The 22,666-nt window shown below is 41.1% G+C and overlaps 2 protein-coding genes across 2 annotated transcripts; both read left to right on the top strand.

Annotated features, from left to right (window-relative positions):
- Window positions 1-319: 319 nt before the first annotated feature.
- On the top strand, window positions 320-5,149 carry smtnl1 (smoothelin-like 1). Its single transcript, XM_061834985.1, has 5 exons — window positions 320-592; window positions 3,155-3,702; window positions 3,898-4,012; window positions 4,093-4,244; window positions 4,458-5,149. Exons 1-5 carry the CDS (start codon window positions 512-514, stop codon window positions 4,825-4,827), a joined length of 1,266 nt encoding a protein of 421 aa, XP_061690969.1. The 5' UTR covers window positions 320-511; the 3' UTR covers window positions 4,828-5,149.
- A 646-nt stretch (window positions 5,150-5,795) lies between these two features.
- LOC133509215 (zinc finger and SCAN domain-containing protein 2-like) lies at window positions 5,796-21,646 on the top strand. Its single transcript, XM_061836046.1, has 4 exons — window positions 5,796-6,382; window positions 9,732-9,814; window positions 9,893-9,968; window positions 18,149-21,646. The coding sequence occupies exons 1-4, from the start codon at window positions 6,088-6,090 to the stop codon at window positions 18,895-18,897; spliced, it is 1,203 nt and encodes a 400-aa protein (XP_061692030.1). The 5' UTR covers window positions 5,796-6,087; the 3' UTR covers window positions 18,898-21,646.
- The last annotated feature ends 1,020 nt before the right edge of the window (window positions 21,647-22,666 follow it).

Here is a 22,666-nt window from a genome sequence, read left to right as displayed (position 1 = left end):
CAGCCAAGAGAAATGCTTCAAAAGGAAACCAATAGACGTTTAGAAATAAATTTGTCCAATTCTATCGAATAAATATTAAAATTGAAATTGTAAATCTAGGTCATTGTTCTGTTTGAGCGAGAGGCTCACCACTTAAGATATATTTCAGAATGGATATTTATTTTCGGCAGCCAAATTCCCAGTAACTCCCTTATAGTCAAACGAGAAGTCGCTGTGTGTGTGTGTGTGTGTGTGTGTGGTGTGTGTGTGTGTGGTGTGTGTGTGTGTGGATGTGTCATGTGTACTGCCGTGGTTTCCACAGCAGATGCAGCTGCCCTGCTACTTCGGACTGTGCCTCTGTCACTAAGATGCTATTTTGGGGACTTGTGTTGGTCAGATAAAGAAGCAAAGGCATCCTCGCAAAGCCGAAGGAGAGTGTCGAGTGAATGGAGCAGTGATACAAAAGACAGAGAAAGAGTGCAGAACTGCATTGAACAGGCTTGTTGAAAAGTCAGATTTAACTGCTGCTTTAATGGATAGAGACGCCTTGAACCAGGAGACACCGGAGTCTTCAGATGGGACCAGGCAGACTGACCCAAGTGACACCAAGCAGGTATATGTGTTTCTGTACAATTCATTAAGATAAATGTTCATTTAAATGCCTCAAATCCTCACTGACAGGACTGCATGAACATTACACTGACATTTGAGCTTGCTTTATCATATAATCCCTTTTTGTTACATCTCAAAACCATCATATTCATTGAACACCAAGAAACGCGGGTCTATGCTGCAACAATTCATTGTTGCGACCCTTACATGTTTTACTAACAGTGATGCTTAAATTGTGGTACTCGCACTTGCTCATACATTCACAAAAGAATCACTGCCTTTAGCTATATTCAACATGAACGTTTGCATTTAATCTTTAAGAACTGTGTTATTTGACTTTGATGTGCAAGTCATTTTCCAGAATTATTCAACTGCATTTTTTTTATTCCTATATCTGAGTGCAGCGTTATTGTTCAAGCTGTACATCATGTTACAGTGGCTTACATTAATATTAAAAATACTATACATAATTTTTATGAATAAAACCACGGTCTTGTTCTTGCTGCATTCTACGATGCTAATATATTTTTAATGTTAATGTTTTAATGTAATGATACTCAGAGCTATGTATTTTTTTAAAGTGATATTTGGCATTAAAAATACAGCATGTTGTGAACCATTGCTCTATACTTTAGAAGGCAAAAACTGTAGTTCTGCAACAAGATGGTAATGTACAATTTTTGATGTTTATTTTATACTTGGTAGAGTATAAGCAACCTCTAACAATGTGACATTATGAAGAAAGACCAAATAATAACTCCAGCAAATAGGAAAGGATGGTTTGAAAGGTAAAAGATCAGTAAAGAGATGACATGATTTGAATACAACATGAAATGTGATGTACATGATGTACATGCAGTAAAATTGTATTAATTTGTTTAGGAAGCTCTAAGTTTGAAAAATGTAACCATGTATACGTAAAATGCTATTATTGGATGAACCTCGTAACAACAGAATTTTTTTCAAATATATGGATGGTACAGTACTATCGTTGATACAGTTTAAATGGTCGCAATACTGTACTGCACTTTAAAATGAAAGCAATAAATATGCTGCAAGACCATAAATAGCAATTATTTTTCAATGTTTGCCTCCATTTGGCATTTTGATTAGCAGTATGCTAAAATGGAAATACATGCACATTTTTTCCCTTATCATAAAGTCAAATAAAATCTCCCACTCAACTGAAATTGCTTTCCTTTTCGTTAGATAAAACCAAAACAAAACAATAAGCTGAATCAGATGCACAAAATGGATGTAAAATGTTAAGGCTCATTACTGTGCAGCTACTTGGATTTCATTTGTCATCATCTTCCAAGGAGTGAACTCTGATATTCCCAGTGTAAAACGTCTAAATTGAGATCCTCTGCAAATCCCAGAGTGGTGTTTTTGTTTCCTATCTCACGTTGCAGGACTACTTGTTGAGGGCTGCCATTTCTCCAGTGGCGAGTGTGTTGACTAACATTAGCAGTGCTTACTTTCAACTGTAATCTTGTCTCGAGTGCCAATGTAACGAATATCTCTTCCCCTCCTCCTCCTCACATGATCGGGGCATCAATGAAGAGCCACCACTGGAGTGTTTCGCGACCTTTTTTGAGCCATGGCACACGTTTTCCATTGCAATTAAGGGAGACTGAGGATGATTGTAAACTATGTCACTTGTAACACTTGCAATTGCTCCGGTCAGGAACATACGGTGGCTTTACAGCCACTGTAGTAACAAGTTAGGAATCACCTGAGTCACCTTGGACTTGTTTAGCTCCAGTTAGCAACAGATCTTGTGCTTCAGCTGCCAACCAACTTATGCTCCAACTACCACCCAAACTTCTGCTCTTGCTACCACCCGAGCCATTTCTCCAAACATTCAAAAGCCACAGTCTCTACACTGAGGTCGCTGAACTTCTGCCCAGCTGAACCAAAATTCAGACAACAGAAACTCCCTTTAAACAAACAGCAATAATTACTGACAGACCTGCCAAGATGGCATTGGAAGTAGAGCAAAAGATGAGATGTCAAAAGGTGAAATGAAAATATTCTTGCCACCTAAAAAACTTTGATGGTTTTAGCAGGTGGACAGTGGCACTTTTTGTCCAGTTTTATTTTTACGTATTCAGATGCAAGTGTACTTTTAAGTCCTGCAATCTACAGCGCCACAGCAAATTTCTTGAAAAGTTTTGAACAAAAATTTGGAGTATTTTTAATCATTGTCATGGCCTTTATTTGATTGTTACTTTCAGCCCAATCTCTGTTACCACTGATCCGGGGGTATGGAATTAATTGTCAGCTTTCACTCCTTGTATTTGCATGTTCTTATTGTGTTACACTGGCATTTTAAATGTGATTTATTACCAGACACTTGAAGCTCATCTCAGTAGGAGTTTGAACACCCTAGTTTAAAGGAGTTCAAGTTAAAGACAGAAATGCAAAAATGGCTACAGTTATCAATGAGCTCCCCTAACCTGTTGGATAAGAATATGAATGCAAATATGCTGTCCATACAATGAATGTTCACTGACTATGTGGATTTAGTCCTTGAGACAGTTTTGCGCTGACTTCCCTGCAGACAGATGAAAGGCAGCTTGTTTACAGCAACAATCCAGAAGGCGGGACTCCAGAGGCTTGCGTGGAGAAAGGTCATGAACGAAAGGCTGAGGTTGGGGAGGATCCACCAACACAAATGAGGAGTGAAGAGGCTGTGGACACACACACACACCGGACAACGGCTTCAAAGTTAGATGAATGTGACACAAAAGGGGATGGACAAGACCAAAAGGATCCTGAAGAGAAAGAGAAGGGGGAAGATAGGGAGGAGCTCAAAAATACAGCTCTAGGGGTGGGGAAGGGTGAGAGAAAAGACATAGTTAAAGAAAAGGTAAGTGAAGACAAATGTGTTGTTAAAAACGCAGAAAAGGGGGAGGAGGAGAAAAAAATGGTTAAAAGGGATCCAACAAAAGATAAAGAAGGGGTAAAAGAGGAAGAAAAACAAGGGAAGGCCAAAAGAAACGCAAGACAAACACCTCACGCTCCATCCCGTCCCAGGCCCTCGGTTCGCTCTGGCCGGCCATCGAAAAAGAGCGACATCATTGCCAAGTTCCAAGAGGGTGCACCAGAGTGAGTCACCATCTATCTATCTATCTATCTATCTATCTATCTATCTATCTATCTATCTATCTATCTATCTATCTATCTATCTATCTATCTATCTATCTATCTATCTATCTATCTATCTATCTATCTATCTATCTATCTATATCTATCTATCTATCTATCTATCTGTCTAATCCATCCTATCCATGGTTTGTGCAGAACGCCAATCCCGCGCAACTTAAAAATTCAAATGTCATCCACCGCGTCGGCCACGGGATCTTCCATCAAGCAGAGGATGCTGCAGTGGTGCCGCAGCAAAACGCAGCACTATCCGGTATGATGTCAAACCACAATTCAGCATTATTCATTTATTTAGTTGGCTCACGCCACCAAGTCCTCCTCTTGATCTTTCAGGGTGTCAACATAGAAAACTTCTCCTCCTCTTGGTGTGATGGGATGGCTTTCTGTGCATTGATCCATCGCTTCTTCCCCGAGGCTTTTGACTACAGTGCCTTGAAACCCACTGAAAGGGAAAAGAACTTCACACTGGCATTCCAGACTGCAGAGTATGCATTCATGTCTATCGCTCTCTGTTGTGTCCATCCATCTCACTTTCACCCATCCAGACAGCTACAGTATCCATCCTGCCGTCTACGTATTCCTCAACATCTATCTATGTCTATGTCTGTCTCCAGCACTCAATAATTTTGATTTCTCTTCCATTGTTGTTCTTCCCTCCCCATATGAACCCCATATGAACCCCGTGCACTCCCCTCCAGGTCACTGGCCGACTGCTGGCCACTGCTGGAAGTGTCTGACATGCTCATGATGGGCGACAATCCGGACCCCATGTGTGTGTTCACTTATGTTCAGTCCTTGTGTCACAGCCTCTCCAAACTTGAGAAAGAGAAGAAAGAGAAAGAGGAGAAGGCCAAAGAGGGCAATAAGAAGGATGACAATAGAGAGGATGCCGCCAAAGAGCTGGCAGCGGATAAGGATGAGGCCGAACATTCTCAGAAACGGGCACCGATGAGTGGCCAGGACGAGAAAGGTTGTGGTGACTCCGAAGCAACTGGAGAGGAAGAAGAGACATCAAACAGCTGTGAAACACAGGGAGATGGAAGAGTTTTTGTGGGGGCAGAGTCCTAGAAAGGAAACGACCCCCGTTTTGTGGGGCCACTGAATTGAGAATGTCTTAGTTTGTTGGTGGTTTTGACACGGTCTTATGTAAGCTACTGTATGTCGTGTTTATTTTTGTATAAGCTGCGTTTGTTTTTGTGCACATAAAGTAGACAACTTTTGTTTTTATTGGTTGTATATACAGAGAAAGTAGCAATTAATACTTTTAATTTAAAGAGACATTTAAGAGTTGTAGAATGGAAAAACAATGGAGTGCTGGACATAAAGAATGATTCTAATCACAGCTATTTGATCAATTAAATATTAAAGACACGAACGGTTTGTAGAGTGGCCTGCCATAATGTGAAACACGAGAGTTTGATTCAATGTTCTGTCAAGTCAAGCAACTTTATAATTTCTGTAGAATGTTTCTATAGAAATTCTTTAGAAATGTCCTATATAAAAATGTTTAGCAGATTATACTGCGAGTGTAGGTTGTGCACTGTCCAGTACGTGTCTCCTTGCTCGTTTTCATTTTGCAGCAAATGCATAGTGTGCATGAACTCATACTGTACTACATAGTAACTGTATGGGGTGGGCCAGGCACAGTTTCGGTTGGTTTGGTTCTGTAGATCAGAGGCGTGTAGGCAGGGTTTCTTCTTAAATACAGTTACATAACAAGCCTTGAAATTATAAGGGCATTGGGAGTTAGCTTCACAGGTAAAAATGTTTGCGTGTATTTTCTAACGCTGTGTTTTGATATCAGATGCTTTGGTGTTGACAAAACAGTAACAGTAAGTTTAATGAAAATCGGTAGAGCAACGAGCAGGTTACCAGTCAATTTTAATTGCCTCTCCTTCTATTGGAACGATGACCTCTCCAAAATGGCCACCAAATGGGCACGTCACTTAGCCAGGTTTAACCAGAACGCGCTAGGTTATGCAGTGTACAGGTCTATGAGCAAATCACTCATGACATTCACTCGTCTCGCCCCCGCCAGCACGCCAGCTTCTCATTGGTCACTTGCCAAAAGCCTTAACGAGTATCGGATAATTTCACTTCCGTTTCTGCAACCAGCCGAAGGACTATAACAGAACGTAGAAAACGATAGCTCCATAAAGTGATTCAATTCAGTACGTCTACCCCCTAAAAAAATCTTTCGTTAGAAAGAATAGTTTCCGAACAACGTAACTATTGTGTTGTAGCTCTGTGCAGGCTAATGCTAATCTAGCCGCCGTACCATTGCGTTTTTCTCCCACGGTGTTCCCGACACCGGCAGCGACGTGCCTAATGTCAACAAACATGCCGACGGACACTTTGAATCTCGAGTCGCAGCTTTTATCCATCATGGACGTGCTGGTAAAAGCGGCGGTGCTGGAAATAAGGCAGTTGTTCTCTGAGAACTCTGCGTCCCTGCGGCTCCACCTCAGCCAGAGCCTGCGGGACAACGAGAACCTCAGAATGAGGATGAAAGCGATGAGGAGCGAGATCTTCTCCCTCCGCCTGCAGACCCGGAGCAACCGGCCCGCTAGCCGCGTTTCCGCCTTAAGGGCAAATTTGACAAAAGCCCGAAGCAAAACACCAGGTAACCAAGGATTTGGAGCGCGAAAAGTTTCAGTCATACGTGAAATCGTTTTTTGCTTTTTTGCGTGTCAGTCCAGAGTTGGCACACTCAAGGGCCAGGATCAGGTCCTGCCTGTCACATCTTCTGTGGCCCGAAAACGCTAATAATATGTCTCAACTTCCATGATGAATGTGACAAACTGCCAAAATTCTAGATTATCCCATCTCATAGATGATAATGTTGGTTACAAACCTGTTTTCACAGTCACTTGAAGAATAGTTGAACAAATTATTATCCTTAGCTTCTGATTCCAACACTAGTTAATAATTTTGGAGTGTATGTAACAATATGATAAGCCGAGTACACATTTTTATACTTTCATGACCACAGTGGCTCTCTGAAGGAAACCCTAACTACAATGAGGCCAGCAAAAAGGATGAGTTTGCACCCATGCAAGTTTACACGATCAAAGTCTATCAAGTTTTTTGAAAACGGTGATAAGTTGTTTTTAGACGTAATCTGTGGTCATTTATACAGTGGGCTGGAAGTGCAAAACATGGAACTGCAAATTATGAAACTAATGTTTCAGAAAAAAACAAAACACAAAACTGTAACATTTCAGAAAACAACAAAACAAAACGAAGTATTTCAGGAAACTCAAAATCATAAGATGAAACACTTACAAAAAGACGACACATATTACAACTCCAGAAACCTGGAATGGGAGGGGCCAATCCCACAAATGTTCTTTGAAATCCTACATCTTTTCCCCTTAAGACCTGTCTGCTTCCACATAGTTGGCTCCTGCATCGCGGTAAGGCTAAGCTACACAGATGGAACCATCAACAATAGCGATTCTATTTTCAAACGCTCTGAACAGAGAGCCTGTATCAGTGCTTGATGCTGTATATAGAATATTGTGTACTTGATCACATTTCTTAAACCATAAAAAATAGATTACAACTTGAGGAAGAAGCAGGTTACTAAAGAGAGATGATGCTAATGAGAATGAAAGAGATAGCAAGGCAGCTGCTGTCTCCATTCATATATGAATGTACCGAGTGAGGGATCTACCTTGAATACATTGTGGTCACAAGGTTTGTTTTTTTCATCGACAGGCACATTATATATTGAGAGTATAGTACACACAATTAATCTCGGTAGCTAGTGGATTCCTGAATCAACTCTGTTAATAATTTCCCCAATCCTGTGATTCCTTTGGTTGCCAAACAATACTCAAGGCGAATTAACAGACTCGGATGATATGCTTCAATTACTCGAGGTTGCTGTCTCATCGAAAACAACTCAGACCCATATGATTTGCTTCACTAACTCAAGTTGGCTTACTCAGATGTTTTGATTCACTGACAATGCAATCACCGGAAAACGCAAGCAGGCGCATGATTTGGTTTACTAATTTCTTCAGTAACACATTACAATTTAAAATAAAGAATTGGTTGCACACAATGGCTAACATATTTTATGCACACACTAGGATATTATTATTATCATTATTATTATTATTATTAGGGCTTGCGCAAGCGCCAGGTGTTGTGAAGGTCTTTTTAGAAAGGCTGTTTGTTATGACTGCAACAAATTAATCATCTTACAGGTGACCTCAACATGTTAAAAAACTCACCAGTTTTTTACCTGCATGTGTATCCTGGTTGAAATGCCTGCATTTTAAGGTTCTTTATCATGACTCCCACAAAATTCATTCAGTGGCCCTAATGTAAAGGTAGACTCAAAATCCGTCCTTGACTCCTGTTCCACCAGTCTATATGAAATTGGGTGGACATATTCATAATAGAGCTCTATACCTCAGAGATTTTTTTCTCTTTTTTTAAAAATCTGTTTAATCGACCTATATGCAGATTTCCTTCTTCAAATCTAAATTTAACCTTCCTGGTTGCATTTCTGTGACTGTTTTACTTTCTTTCAAAATGGACTAGTTGCATGATAACAGAGAATCTATTTAATTTTGACATGATTATTTTTAATCCAAAACAATGTCCCACTATTATTTGTGTGGCTTTTGTTTTAAAGGTGGAACCCCTGTACCTTATGGCCTGTTGTTGTAATGCATGGTACTGTATACAGTCATTGCAGCTGACTTGACAGTCAGTGGTTGAAATGGTAAAATTGTTGCGTTGCCAAATATTCTATGGATGATAATCCTGCAGAGTGTAATACGTTCTTGTTAGTTTGTTTGTTCTTCTTCTCAGTACTCAACATGAATGTCCTATCAGGGTGCCACTGACTGCCGGAGACATATTCCTTGTGTGTTGTTACATACTTGGCTATTAAATCTGATTCTGATTGTGAGTTCACTTTTGTTTTTTGTCGTTGCTTCTGGCGGTGTCACTCTTGCCTGCCGTACTGCATGTGTGAGGAACCCTCAAAAACAAAACATCAATAAACCCAGCTACAGTCTTCAACATGCTATATGGGTGGTCTGCCTATTGGCTACAGTATCCAATTACTGTCAAACTAGCGGTATAATTTTTATTTTTTTTCCATTTCAGTGAACACAAAAAAAAAAAGTTTCAAGACACATTGGTAAACAAAGCGCTACTGTGCACGTTAGGTTATTGTAACTTCTAGGTGTCAGTTCAAAAGTGCGTGTGAGTTGGATGAAAAAAATTCTTCGCTGGACTGTGAGAGGTCAAGGTCTCCATTCTCATGCTAGCTTCTTCCTCTCTCCTCATTGGTATCATATTTAAAGATAGTGTCCCAAGAAAGATCACTGAAGTGAAACTTAAAAAAAAAAAAAAACTAGTGTCCTGTTCGGCTGTTAGATCAGGCAGAATGCAGAATTTGGATCCCATTTTTACTGGAACAGTTTTACTGTGTATTTTAATTGAAGTTTTATTTAGGATCACAGTCAGTCAAACATAATTCTGAGAGGGGTGAGCGAGACAAAAAATAAAACTGTAAACTGAATGAGAAAACTAAATGATTCCATATGTACAACAAAGAAAAAAAGGATGTTAATTGAGATCGTTGCACTACACCCTGTCACTCACCAAATTACACAGCAAAATGATACAGGAAAAAAACTTTATATATCATTCATTTGGTGTGCGTTCACTGCGCCAGATAGGTTTTCTTGTGCGCTGAGAATATGCGAGAAGTGCGCAATTGCGCAGCTTAGAGGGAACATTGGCGTCCACCTGTTGCCCATTATACAACAGAAGAGTAGTTGGATAAACAGGTCCTGATGTCACAATGAGGAGAATACATTTGTGAGTGAGTTGAGATGTCATAATTATTCATGGTTAAAAAATGTTTTTTGTTGATATGTTAATTTAAACATTCGAACACTGCATTTTTGTTGCATTTCACATGCAATTTTACATTGCATTTCTAGTTGTTCCAAAGCCTCTAGCAACCCAAGAAACTCCTTCCATCTCTGGGCATATGACATCTGAGACTTCTCCTGAAGTGAAAGAGGTACAGTATATATATATACATATTTTTGACACAACAAATGTTTGTTTGTTTAAATTATTAAACATTCATCCTTATCAGTGTGCAGTTGAAGAGATCCCTGATATCATCCTGATAAAAGATGAAGAGGATACTGAAGCATGCGAGCCAAATGAAAGTGAGTGCATGGTTATATTGTTAAAAAGCAGTAACTGTCAAAGTGCGATGAATAATGAATTTTGTCTGTCACAACCCTGCAGTTGTCTTGAGCAGGTTCTTAATGAGTTCTGTAATTTCTGATTTGCTGGGAGGCCACAAAGGTAACAGAGTGGGCTTTATGATTGGCTGAGAGAGTTGTTGGGAGGAGAAGGATGAAGGAGAGAGAGGGTGTGAATATTGATGAAATGGAGGACAATGTTTTGGTTGCAGTAAATACAGTGTTGTGCGGTGCTAGTGTTAGCGTGGCGGCGCTACCATTAAACTCTCTGTGTCCCGTCTTTATAAATATCTCGTGTTTCAATGTGGGCACTTGCGGCTTTTACACAGCTGCGGCGTATGTACAGTGGAGAAAATAAGTATTTGAACACCCTGCTATATTACAAGTTCTCCCACTTAGAAATCATGTAGGGGTCTGAAATTTTCATCGTTGGTGTATGTCCACTGTGAGAGAGATAATCTAAAAAGAAACATTGAGAAATCAAAATGCAGGATTTTTTTTAATGTTTTGTGTGATACAGCTGCAAGTAAGTATTTGAACACCTGCCCATCAGCTAGAATTCTGACCCTCAAAGACCTGTTAGTCCGCCTTTAAAGGTCCACCTCAACTCCATGTATAATCCTGAATGAGATGCACCTGTGTGAGGTCCTTAGCTGCATAACGACACCTGTCCACCCGATACAATCAGTAAGACTCAAACTTGTAACATGGCCAGGACCAAAGAGCTGTCCAAAGACACCAGAGACAAAATTGTACAACTCCACACAGCTAGAAAGGGCTCCGGAGAAATTGCCGAGCAGCTTGGTGAAAAAAGGTCCACTGTTGGAGCAATCATTAGAAAATGGAAGAAGCTACACATGACGGTCAGTCTCAATCGGAGTGGAGCCCCATGCAAGACATCACCTCGTGGGGTCTCAGTGATCCTTAGAAAGGTGAGGAATCAGCCCAGGACTACACGACAGGACTTGGTCAATGACCTGAAAAGAGCTGGTACCACTGTTTCCAAGGTCATGGTTTGAAATCATCCATGGGATGGAAGGTTCCCCTGCTTAAACCAGCACATGTCAAGACCTGTCTTAAGTTTGCCAAAGACCATTTAGATGATACAGTGAAGTCTTGGGAGAAAGTTTTGTGGTAAGATGAGACCAAAACTACTTCTACTACTTGACTCTTACTTATTAACGGCCACTAGATGACAGTGTTGCTCTGCAAACATTTCTATTCAGAGGTAAGGTGGGGTGTCTTAAAAGCATAATTTTTTTTTTGTTACTCTCAAGTCGAATGTGAATAAATCATATTAAATGTGGATAATATCTTTGAAATTACAACAAGTTTGAAGTCCCTCAGCATCACAGAACAGAGTTTGTTCCTTTGCAAGGTCCACTGTACATCGTTTTTAGAAAAAATACATTACAGGAGATGTATATATTTTGCCACATTAAAATCAATATAATTATGAAATTGTATCTTGCTAAACAGTTCGATTTATCTTCGATGTCTGACACCTGATGTACCGCCTAGTTCCAATCCATTTCTATCCCAGCAAAATGATGTGCATCTGTGGGTAAATGTAATTTCAGCCACCTTTGACATGTGATAATCAGTGGTGAGGGTTCAAAGTCATAGCAAATATATTCAAAGTCTATCTTACTCAACTTTGCAAGTGTACATAGTGTTTTTGGAGTTTATTGGGCGTGTCGACTCACGTCTCCAAGATGAGAGACACTTGTGCATTAGTAACGCACCGCATAATAAAAGCAATTTGAGAAGAAATACTGAGCGAGTGAGAAGAGAAAACATGTACAGTATGCTCCCTGGGGTCTCTGTGGATCTTCTTTTTGCATGACAGACACTTCTTTTCCTTTCAGCTTGTCCCATTAAGGGTCGCCACAGTTGTTATCTTTTTCCATCTAAGCCTATCTCGTGCATCTTCCTCTCTAACACCCACTGTCCTCATGTCCTCCCGCACAACATCCATCAACTTTTTTTTTGGTTCTTCCTCTCACTCTTTTGCCTGGCAGGTCCATCCTCAGAACCCTTCTACCAATATACTCACTCTCTCGCCTAGGAACATGTCCAAACCACCTAGGTCTGCTATCTCTAACCTTGTCTCCAAAACATCCAACTTTGGCTGTCCCTCTAATGAGCTCATTTCTTATCCTATCCAACCTATTCACTCCAAGCAAGAACCTCAGCATCTTCATTTCTGCTACTCCAATTCTGTTTCCTGTTTCTTCAGTGCCACTGTCTCTAATCCGTACATCATGGTCGACCTCAACACTCTTTTATAAACTTTGCTCTTCATCCTTGGGAAGACTCTTCTGTCACATAGAACACCAGGCACCTTCCGCCAACTGTTCCACCCTGCTTGGACCCGTTTCTTCACTTCCTTACCACACTCTCCATTCCTCTCTATTGTTGACCCCAAGTATTTGAAGTCGTCCACCCTCGCTATCTCTTCTCCCTGGCGCTTCACTCTTCCTCCTCCGCCGCTCACATTCATGCATATATATTCCATTTTATTTCGGCTAATCTTTATTCCTCTCCTTTCCAGTGTGTGCTTCTTTCTTTCTAATTGTTCTTCCGTCTCCTCCCTACTTTCACTGCAGATCACAATATCATCTGCAAACATCATAGTCCAAGGGGATTCCAGTCTAACCTCATCTGTCAGCCTATCCATTACTACCGCAAACAGGAAGAGGCTCAGTGTGGATCCCAGATGCAGTCCCATCTCCACCTTGAATTGCCCTGTCACACCTCAGGCACACCTCACCATTGTTCTGCTGCCATCATACATGTCCTGTACTATTCTAACATATTTCTCCGCCACACCAGACTTGCGCATGCAGTACCACAGTTGCTCTCTTGGTACTCTGTCATAGGCTTTCTCTAGGTCTACAAAGACACAATGTAGCTCCTTCTGACCTTCTCTGTACTTTTCCACGAGCATCCTCAAGGCAAATAATGCATCTGTGGTACTCTTTCTAGGCATGAAACCATACTGTTGCTCGCAGATACTTCTGTCCTGAGTCTAGCCTCCAGTACTCTTTCACATAATTTCATTGTGTGCCTCATCATCTTTATTCCACTATCGTTTCCACAGCTCTGAACATCCACTTTGTTCTTAAAAATGGGGACTTGCACACTTTTCCTCCATTCTTCTGCCATCTTCTCTCCCACTAGTATTCTATTGAATAGGTTGGTCAAAAACTCCACAGCCACCTCTCCAAATTGCTTCAATACCTCCACTGGTATGTCATCAGGACCAACTGTCTTTCCATGTTTCATCCTCTTTAATGTCTTTCTAACGTCCCCCTTACTAATCAGTGCCACTTCCTGGTCCTTCACACTTGCCTCTTCTACTCTTCCTTCTCTCTCATTTTCTTCATTCATCAACTTCTCAAAAGTATTCTTTCCATCGATTTAGCGCACTACTGGCACCAGTCAACACATTTACATCTCCATCCTTAATCACCCTTATCTGCTGCACATCCTTCCCATCTCTATCCCTCTGTCTGGCCAACCTGTAGAGATCCTTTTCTCTTTTTTTGTTTACAACCTGGTGTACATGTCGTCATATGCCTCTTGTTTAGCCTTCGCCACCTCTACCTTTCCCCTACGTCGCATTTCAATGTATTCCTTCTGCCTCTCCTGAGTCCTCTCCAAGTCCCACTTCTTCTTCACGAATCTCTTTCCTTGGATGACTTCTTGTATTGTGGGGTTCCACCACCAAGTTTCCTTCTCCCTTTTCCTACCAGAAGGCACCCCAAGTACTCTCCTGCCTGCCTCTCTTGAGTACCTTGGCAGTAGTATTCCAGTCTTCTGGGAGCTCTTTCTGTCCATCTAAAGCCCGTCTCATCTCTTTCCAAAAGGCCACACAACATTCTTCCTTTCTCAACTTCCACCACCTGATTCTCTGCTTTAAATTTGTCTTCTTAATCTTCCGACTCGCTGCCAGAGTCATCCTGCCTACCACCATCCTATGCTGTCGCGCTACACTCCCCCCCACCACTACCTTACAATCAGCAACCTCCTTCAGATTACCTCGTTTGCACAAAATATAATCCACCTGCGTGCTTCTACCTCGACCCTTGTAGGTTACTCTATGTTCCCGTCCCTTCTGGAAATAAGAGTTCATCGCTGCCAATACCATCCTTTTTTGCAAAGTCCACCACCATCTGACCCTCAAAGTTCCTTTGCTGAATGCCTTACTTACCCATCACTTCTTCGTCACCCCTGTTTCCTTCGCAAAAATATCCATTGAAATCTCCACCAATCACAAGTCTCTGTCTGTCTGGGATGCTCAGGACTACTTCGTCTAGTTCCTTCCAGAATTTCTCTTTCAACTTGAGGTCACATCCCACCTGTAGGGCATAGCTGCAGATCACATTATACACAATACCCTCAATTTCAAATTTCAGCCTCATCACTCGAACTGATACTCTTTTCACCTCCAAGACATTCTTAGCCAGCTATTCCTTTAAAATAACCCCTACTCCACTTCTCTTCCCATCTACTCCATGGTAAAATAATTTAAACCCTGCTCCTAAGCTACTAGCCTTACTCCCTTTCCTCTTGTTCTCTTTGATGCACAATATATCAACCTTTCCCCTAATCATCATGTCAACTAACTCCTGAGCCTGTCATTAGTCCCAACATTCAATGTCCCTACACACAGTTGTAGGGTCTGTGCAAGCCTCTTCTTCTTCTGCCGACTAAGCAGCTTTCCTCTTCTTTTTTGTCGACCTACATTATCTGAATTTCTACCTACGCCTTGCAGATTAACACTGCTGGGGGCGGGCGTTGTTAGACCGGGCCACGACCTATCCGTTATGGAATTCCTTTGATGAACACTCATATATGTTTGGTACAGTTTTACGCCAGGTGCCCTTCCTGCCGCAACCCTCTGCATTTATCCGGGGTTGGGACCGGCCTACAGGTCGCACGGGAATTGTGCCCCCCTTCGGGCTGCAGATAGTCAAAACAAGCAGTCAAATAAACAGTCAGCACATAAGATACACAATTCACATACTACCTAATCAATGTTAAATTTAAAGTCGGAAAAAAAATCTAATAAACACAGCACATAAGGTATACAAATCGAATACTACCTATGTGAAAATATCAAGGATGTGGTGATTTAAAGGATATGTGGATGGAAGGGATTCAAACCACAATGGCCCTCACTCTAGTAGTTGAAGATTGAGTCCACGTTCGATGTTTGGTCCTCGTTGTATATGCTATGCAGGTAATGTTGTTAGCGCGCTAGGCTAACTTAGGCTGAGCAGCTTTAACGCGAAAGACACGGAACCAATTTGGGTACTAAGATGTACGAAGATAAGACTTGTTAAATTTACTATTAGTCCTCACAGCCCTCGTCATACAACTTATGAAGTTACTCACGCTCGATGTTTCTTAAGCAGCACGGTTTGATCGCAAACGTGTCTCATTGTTAACCAGCTAAGCTAAGATGGTTGGGGCCTATAACAATTTTAAGTTGACGTTTCTACTTGCCCAACGTCCCACTAAGTACTCGCGGTCCTCGTTGTAAACGAATCATAGATTTTGCCGGTTGTGAATGTATGAATGTTTGATGTTAAATATTAGTTCACCTCAGTTACATAGAATACAGGTGCGTTTTGTTTTTAGTGATCTAGGCTAGACTAACTTGGGCCGAGCAGCTTCAACGTGAATGATACGGGTTCAATTTGGGTACTAAGATTGTGCAGATTATGATTATAGTCCACTGAAGTCGTCCCCAGGAGCGTCCCACATCGAGTATTTACAATATTCGGTCCAAATTTAGTAGGATTTATTGAATTATTATCGGGCTGGCCAGAGCCTCCCGTTTAAGCTGCTACCAGTTTGGGGACCGGAAGCAAAGGCAAAGCATGACAGAAACTACAGTCAGCCAAAGTCTAGTCTGACCTAAAAGTCCACATTTGCCTGCAGTTTACGTTTACTATATAACTTTAGAGCGTGCCTTGTTGCGAATTGTGATTCAGCCCTCCCTATAAATGTTTCTAATTGCTTATAAATGCCACAAGATGACAACGAAGTCCTACTTTTAGTAATAGTGCAATGGGCTGTCTAAAGGAAGCTCACTTCAGTAGTTATCTTGAAGCATTAAATTATCTACTTTGTATTTAAATATTTGAATAAGCATTTATTCAAATATTTATTTTATTTTTTAAATGTGTATTTCAGTTTGAATTTTATTTTATTTTTTTCAGTATTTCATTTAAATGTTCTCAATCCTGTCCTCTGTGCTTCATGGATAATTAAATATTTAGACAGGTGAATAAATATCTAAATCAATAAATATTGAAATAATTAAGAACATATTATAATAAATGAATACTTCATGACATATCTGATTATTTAGTTAATTATGTGTATAATTTCGTCAGTCTTGGTCCTCCATACAGGACTTTAACCTGAGTGGAAAAACAAGAGATTTTTTTTTTTTTTTGTGAATAATGGAGGCTAGATCCCCCACAAAATTTTGCTAACATGCGAAATACTAAATCACAAATATGTGGAGAACCCTGTACTGTAGAACATCCTAAAGAATGATGATGGGCAATTTTTCCTCTAATTTTTCATCTGTCTGGGCATACAGACAAGATCCCTGAGCACGCTGAGGACCACTGTGAGCAACATAAGTGGTCACTGTGGCCACAGACAAATATCACACATCATCATAGAAAGTTTCATGGTTTATTCAAAGAATCAAATTACAGTAGCAATTTTCATTAGTATACTTTTAATATAACTCAAACGGCCAACTTACACAGTTTTATAGCTGACATAATTTTCCTCCCTGAATTTGATATATATGACTAGAATTTGTGTCCTGTTATCTCTGTGCTCCCGTCTACTATTACGGTATGCCAGGGTGCATTTTTAAACTTACACATAGTCTCATTCTGCACTATCTCATTGATTGAATTCACAAATTCAAAGGGATAGTTTTTGCTCCGCCAGCTTTCTGGTATACTCACATACTTTGCCATGTGATTGTGGATTTGTTGAACTGACAACATTTTTCTTCTTTTCCTTTCGGCTTGTCCCGTTAGGGGTTGCCACAGCGTGTCATCTGAGATGAACGCATATTTATTTGGCACAGTTTTACGCCGGATGCCCTTCCTGATATAACCCCTCTGCATTTAGCCGGGGAGAAAAGCGCATAGCACCTCGTATTCCCAGGCGGTCTCCCATCCAAGTACTAAACAGGGCCAAACGCGCTTAGCTTCCGAGATCTGACGAAATTGGGGATTTCTCAGGGTAGCATGGCCGTAAGCGTTGAACTGACAGCATTGATGCATGCGTTTTAATTCCAAGTAAAATATTGCCAATGAGAACTTTAACTTGCTCAGGGTCAGATTTGTGTGTGGGTGTGTGTTTGTGTGTCAGGTAGTTCTTTTGCTCCTGGTCGTTTGCACTCTCTCGCAATAATGTACCAATCCTTTTTCCCATCTTGAGTCTTCATATAATTCCAATAGGATTCAAATGACTTTTCTGCTGAATGTGTTGCTTGAGGTAGTCCAGCTTCCATTGAGAACTTTAGCGTCGCTGCACGTTAAGCAGTGCACTTTTTCTCACTTGAAAAAGAAAAGATCCACCCAGTTTCACCGCTTGTTCTTCTATTTGCACATACTCCAACAACCATTCCATTTTAAAAGAACCGCAGTTCTTTTTTACTTTGGTTTGGGGAGCCGACGCATCATATTCCCTAACCGCTATTTTTCCATGCTAAGGGCTTAGCACTACTGAATTACTGAAATCATTACTGAACTCCACCGCACCGTTATTGTTAAGGAATGTGTACGAGCACAGCACATGCGAAGTACTGTCAATGCCGTGATTGGTTGCGTAGCGTATTTGCATCGTATGGTATGATTGGCTGGACAGCTGTCACTCACCGAATTACACAGCAAAATGATACAGGGAAAAAATGTATATATCAAATTAACTTGCAGTGCGTTCACTGCGCCTGATAGGTTTTCTTGTGCGCTGAGAGTCTGTAAGAAGTGCGCAATTGCACAGCCGTCCATCTTAGAGGGAACATTGATGATAGGGTATCTTGTCCATGGCAGAGGTCTGCACTTGCTCTGTGACTTTCTCCTTGTGTTTTTCAGATCAGGATGGTTTTTCACGTCCCTCTGTTCAGAATGAGGTTGGCGCTGGTGCACACAACATAGACTCTGCCCGATTTTCCTATCTGACAGGAAATAAAAAGGACCTGAGAATCATCAGTATTCATGGACGGGGAGAAGGGCCTCTTCAAGACGACATTGAAACCCTCTTTGCTGCAACTGATCAGCAGGTTTTTAACTCTCAGGACCTTACCCATGAAAGTTTCCTGAGTGTCCTCCCCAGTACCAGTAGTAGAACCCCGCTAAAAAACTCCCAGCTGGACAGAGTTCCCTCTTCTCAAACGACCATATTACGAACAGTTGACGGTAGCGGAGGACATCCCAGTCACATGGACCAGTTCTCCCAGCAGCTGAACCCCATCTTCTCATCTCACACCATCAACAAATCATTAGATTGCAACTTTTGTGGGATGTTATTCTCTAACCGCGAGGACTTGATGGCTCACCGGGCCACTCACACGGCGGAGCCGCATATTTCCTGCAATATGTGCGGCAAGTCGTTTGCCAACAAAACCACACTTGGCATCCACATGCGCATACATACCGGCGAGAAGCCATACGTGTGCTCCCTTTGCGGGAAGCGCTTCACGCAGAACGGCAGCCTCAAGATTCATTTGAGGACGCACTCCGGGGAGAAGCCGTACACCTGCTCCCAGTGCCCAGCCAGCTTTAACAATCCTAGCAACCTCCGCAGGCACATGATTACACACAGCACTAATGGACCGCTCTGATAAATCACTCTGACTGTGATGTGAGGAGAAGGATCCATTATAGTGCTGTGAAAAAAATGTATTTGTCTCCTTCCTGACGTATGCAAAGACAACCAAGTAAATATACGTTAACATTTCTAGAGGATGATTTGGTCATATGTGTAAAAACTAAATTACTCCCTGAATCTAATTACTGGTTGTGCCAACCAAAATTTGATTTAAGTTTGGAATTTGATTTGGCCACTACAAAACAATTTTTTTCGGGGGGGGGGGCTTTCAGTTGTTTGACTGTTGGTTATGATGTTGTTATCAAATGTTGTTTTATTTTTACACTGAGTTGCCCATAACATTCATCTTCTCAGTTCAACTATTTCAACAAAATTATTGGGTTGGAGATCATCAAAATGTTTCTTGGCAAGAGTGACTGACATAAGCTTGCTAGTACTGGTTTACAATTTACACATTCAAACTCTTCCATATGAATGCCATTTTTGTCTCGTGCCTTTCTTATGGTTGAGTCATGAACACTGACCTTAACTGTGGCCTCTTCGATCTCCAGTTCTTTGGATGTCATTGTGGGTTCTTTTGTGACCTCTTTGATAAGGTTACTCTACTCTTACTCTTGGAGTAATGTTGGCTGGCGGATACCTCGGCACTGCTCACTGTATGTCTTCATTCATTCATTCATCTTCCATTCACAGGTGTTTTGGAGCCCACCCACCTATCTTTGGGCGAGAGCCAAAGTATACCCTGAACTGGTTGACAGCCAATTGCAGGGCACATATAATGGCACAGCTGTAGAGCATTGGCCTCACAGTTCTGAAGGCCGGGGTTCAAATCCCGGCACCGCCTGTGTGGAGTTTGCATGTTCTCCCCATGCCTATGTGTGTTTTCTCCTGGCACTCTGGTTTCCTTTCACAACTCAAAAACATGTATTCCTTGGAGACTCTAAAAATTGCCCCTAGGTGTGATTGTGAGCGCGACTGTTGTCTGTCTCTGTTCTCTGCGATTGGCTGGCAACTGGTTCTGGTACTTTACCCTGGCTCCTGCCCAATGACTGCTGGGATTGGCTCCAACACTCCTGTGAAGAAAATGGATGGATGGATATAAACAGCCATTCACTCTCACATTCACACCTATAAGCAATTTAGTCTAAATTAACCTATCTTGCTTGTTTTGGGCGATGTAGGAGGAAGCCAGAGTACCTGGAGAAAAACCCACACAGACAGGGAGAAGATGTTAACTCCACACAGATGGGGCTGGGATTGAAACCCCGTTACTCAGAACTGTTAGATGTACTGACCAACCAATGACCGTAGCGTGGGGTTGTCTTCATGAGATATTGAAATTGGCCTGCTGATCATTTCATCAGAATGCCACTTCCTTCGGATTGATATGAACAAAAAATCTGAAATCAGAAAGTCTAAATACTTTTTCAGATCTTCTGAGTCTTTTGTAAGAATGTGTAATGTTTTTTTTTCTGGGCATCATAGTGTATGATTGGTTAGCACATCTGTCTCACAGTTCTGAGGACCCAGGTTCAAATCCAACTTCATCTGCGTGAAGTTTGCATTTTCTACTTGAGTGGCTTTTCTCTGGGTTCTTCAGTTTTTTAGCACATCCCAAAAACCTGCAAGTTAGGTGAATTGTAGACACTAATTTGCCCGTATATGTGAATGTAAGAGTGAAGGGTTATTTGTCTATATTTTTTATTGATTGACTGGCAACCAGTTAAGGGTGTACCCTGCCTCTCACACAGAGCCAGAAGGGATAGGCACGCCCATGACCCTCTTGAGGATAAGTGGTACAGAAATTGAACTAAGGTTTTTTTGTCAGACGCTTCTCATTTGAACAGCTGTGGTTTCAAAAAAAGACCAAACAAACAAACATCAGCAATTGCAAATAAGCCTGTATTTTAGTACAGGAAAAGAGGTTTTTAATGCTGAAAATTACCAAAATCCATCCAATAATCTGGCAATTCCATTGATTTAATTCCACTTTATCATGCTACTGTATTACCCTGACCTGATCTTGATGGATTCTAGACTGTATTGCTACAACATTGTCCACAACAAAGTAAGCCAAGTCTTTATTACCAATGTTCAAATGTCAACCTCAGAAACACTGTGATTTTGTTACCTCATTGGGGTCGGTGTTTAAGATGACAAATTACTCTAACCCCCCTTCCATCCCCTGTGATTTAAATGTTTTGTTTTGTAGAAGCCAGACAAAATTCCACATTTGTATGAAACATTTTCGGGTCTTACAATAGCTATTCAATCGGTTTTTGGAGGTTCAACATGTATAGTTGTTGAGTTTAGTTTTAAATACAGTTTCAAGATTAGATCTTTTGAGCTACATACCGTACGACAGACAGTTGACAGTTTGTTTAATTGGGTTATTTTTACATTTTAACTTACCTCCATTGTTTTCAACTTCTCCGTACTTTTTCTATTTTTGTACTGATCTTACCCTTGTTCCTATTGGACTAATAACATTTTGTGGCTTTGTCATGAACATGAATAAATGTTTTTTTTTTTCTACAACAGTTTATTTTTTCATGTAACAGACAGTGCTTTTAGAATGTATTGAATAGATGGACAAATATCTTGTGTTCGTAGCAAGCCTTGCCTGATTTTTGCCTCGTTTACCAAATGATCTTTTTCAAGGTCTAAAATGTTGATCAAATTTCAGAAGGGTATTTTTCCAAATTAGTTCATGGGCTCAGCATGTGACCTAGACTCTTCCCTGTGGCCAGTACTTTTTCACAGCGGTGTGTACTATTTGAATAATTAAAATTATTTTGTGATATAACCAATTTTAAATAAAGTTAACATTTTCATGTATTCAATGATTTATATATAAATATATTTTTGTTCATTATGAATAAAAAAAACATTTTTAAATTAAAATAGTGTATTACAATACAGGGCAGCACGGTGGATCAGCTGTTAAGCGTTGGCCTCACAGTTCTGAGTTCCCAGGTTTGATCCCGGCACCGCCTGTGTGGAGTTTGCATGTTCTCCCCATGCCTGCGTGGCGTTTCTCCGGGCACTCCGGTTTCCTCGCACATCCCAAAAACATTCAACATTAATTGGACCCTCTAAATTGCCCGTCGGTGTGACTGTGAGTGCGGCTGTTTGTCTCGATGTTCTGCTCTGTGATTGGCTGCCAACCAGTTCAGGGTGTAACCCTGCCTCCTGCCGGTTGACAGCTGGGATAAGCTCCAGCACTCCCCGCGACCCTCGTGTGGAACAAGTGGCTAAGAAAATGAATGGATGGATATTACAACAGATGTAAACTTTATTTTTGCTTTTAACCTACAATGACATGGCTGACATTAAAAACAAATCTAATGCGGTCCTGCAGCCCAAAGGTTTGCCCACGCTGATGTAACGTCATCCTGTCTGAAACAGGAAAATTCCTTGCATGTTCCTCTTTCCACCCCTTACTGATTATTTTTCTTTTGTTTCCTTTCATTTAATTATCTTAAGAAAGACAGAAGCAGTAACACCAATCAAATCTCAGCATATATTCTAAACAGTGGGTTATTTCTTCTGGTGCAGTGCATGGAAGGTTCTTGTTAGGTTTTTTTTTTTTTTCATGCAGCTGTGGAATGTTGTGCGTGTATTTCCACGAGCTGCTCGCTTCCTCCCGGGCTATTGTTCTTGTGCAATCAATGAAATGACATCACAATGAGCTCAAGACAAGAAGGGGGAGGAGAGAAGGCAGTCGGCCTTTTTCATATCTATTCTTTCCACGCGCAGTTTTGGGTGGTTTACGGTAAAAA

Source organism: Syngnathoides biaculeatus, chromosome 11 (genome assembly GCF_019802595.1).
Source record: "Syngnathoides biaculeatus isolate LvHL_M chromosome 11, ASM1980259v1, whole genome shotgun sequence".
In the NCBI taxonomy this organism is placed as follows: domain Eukaryota; kingdom Metazoa; phylum Chordata; class Actinopteri; order Syngnathiformes; family Syngnathidae; genus Syngnathoides; species Syngnathoides biaculeatus.
The sequence above is the reverse complement of the archived record's forward strand: the minus strand, read 5'-3'. Positions and strand labels throughout refer to the sequence as shown.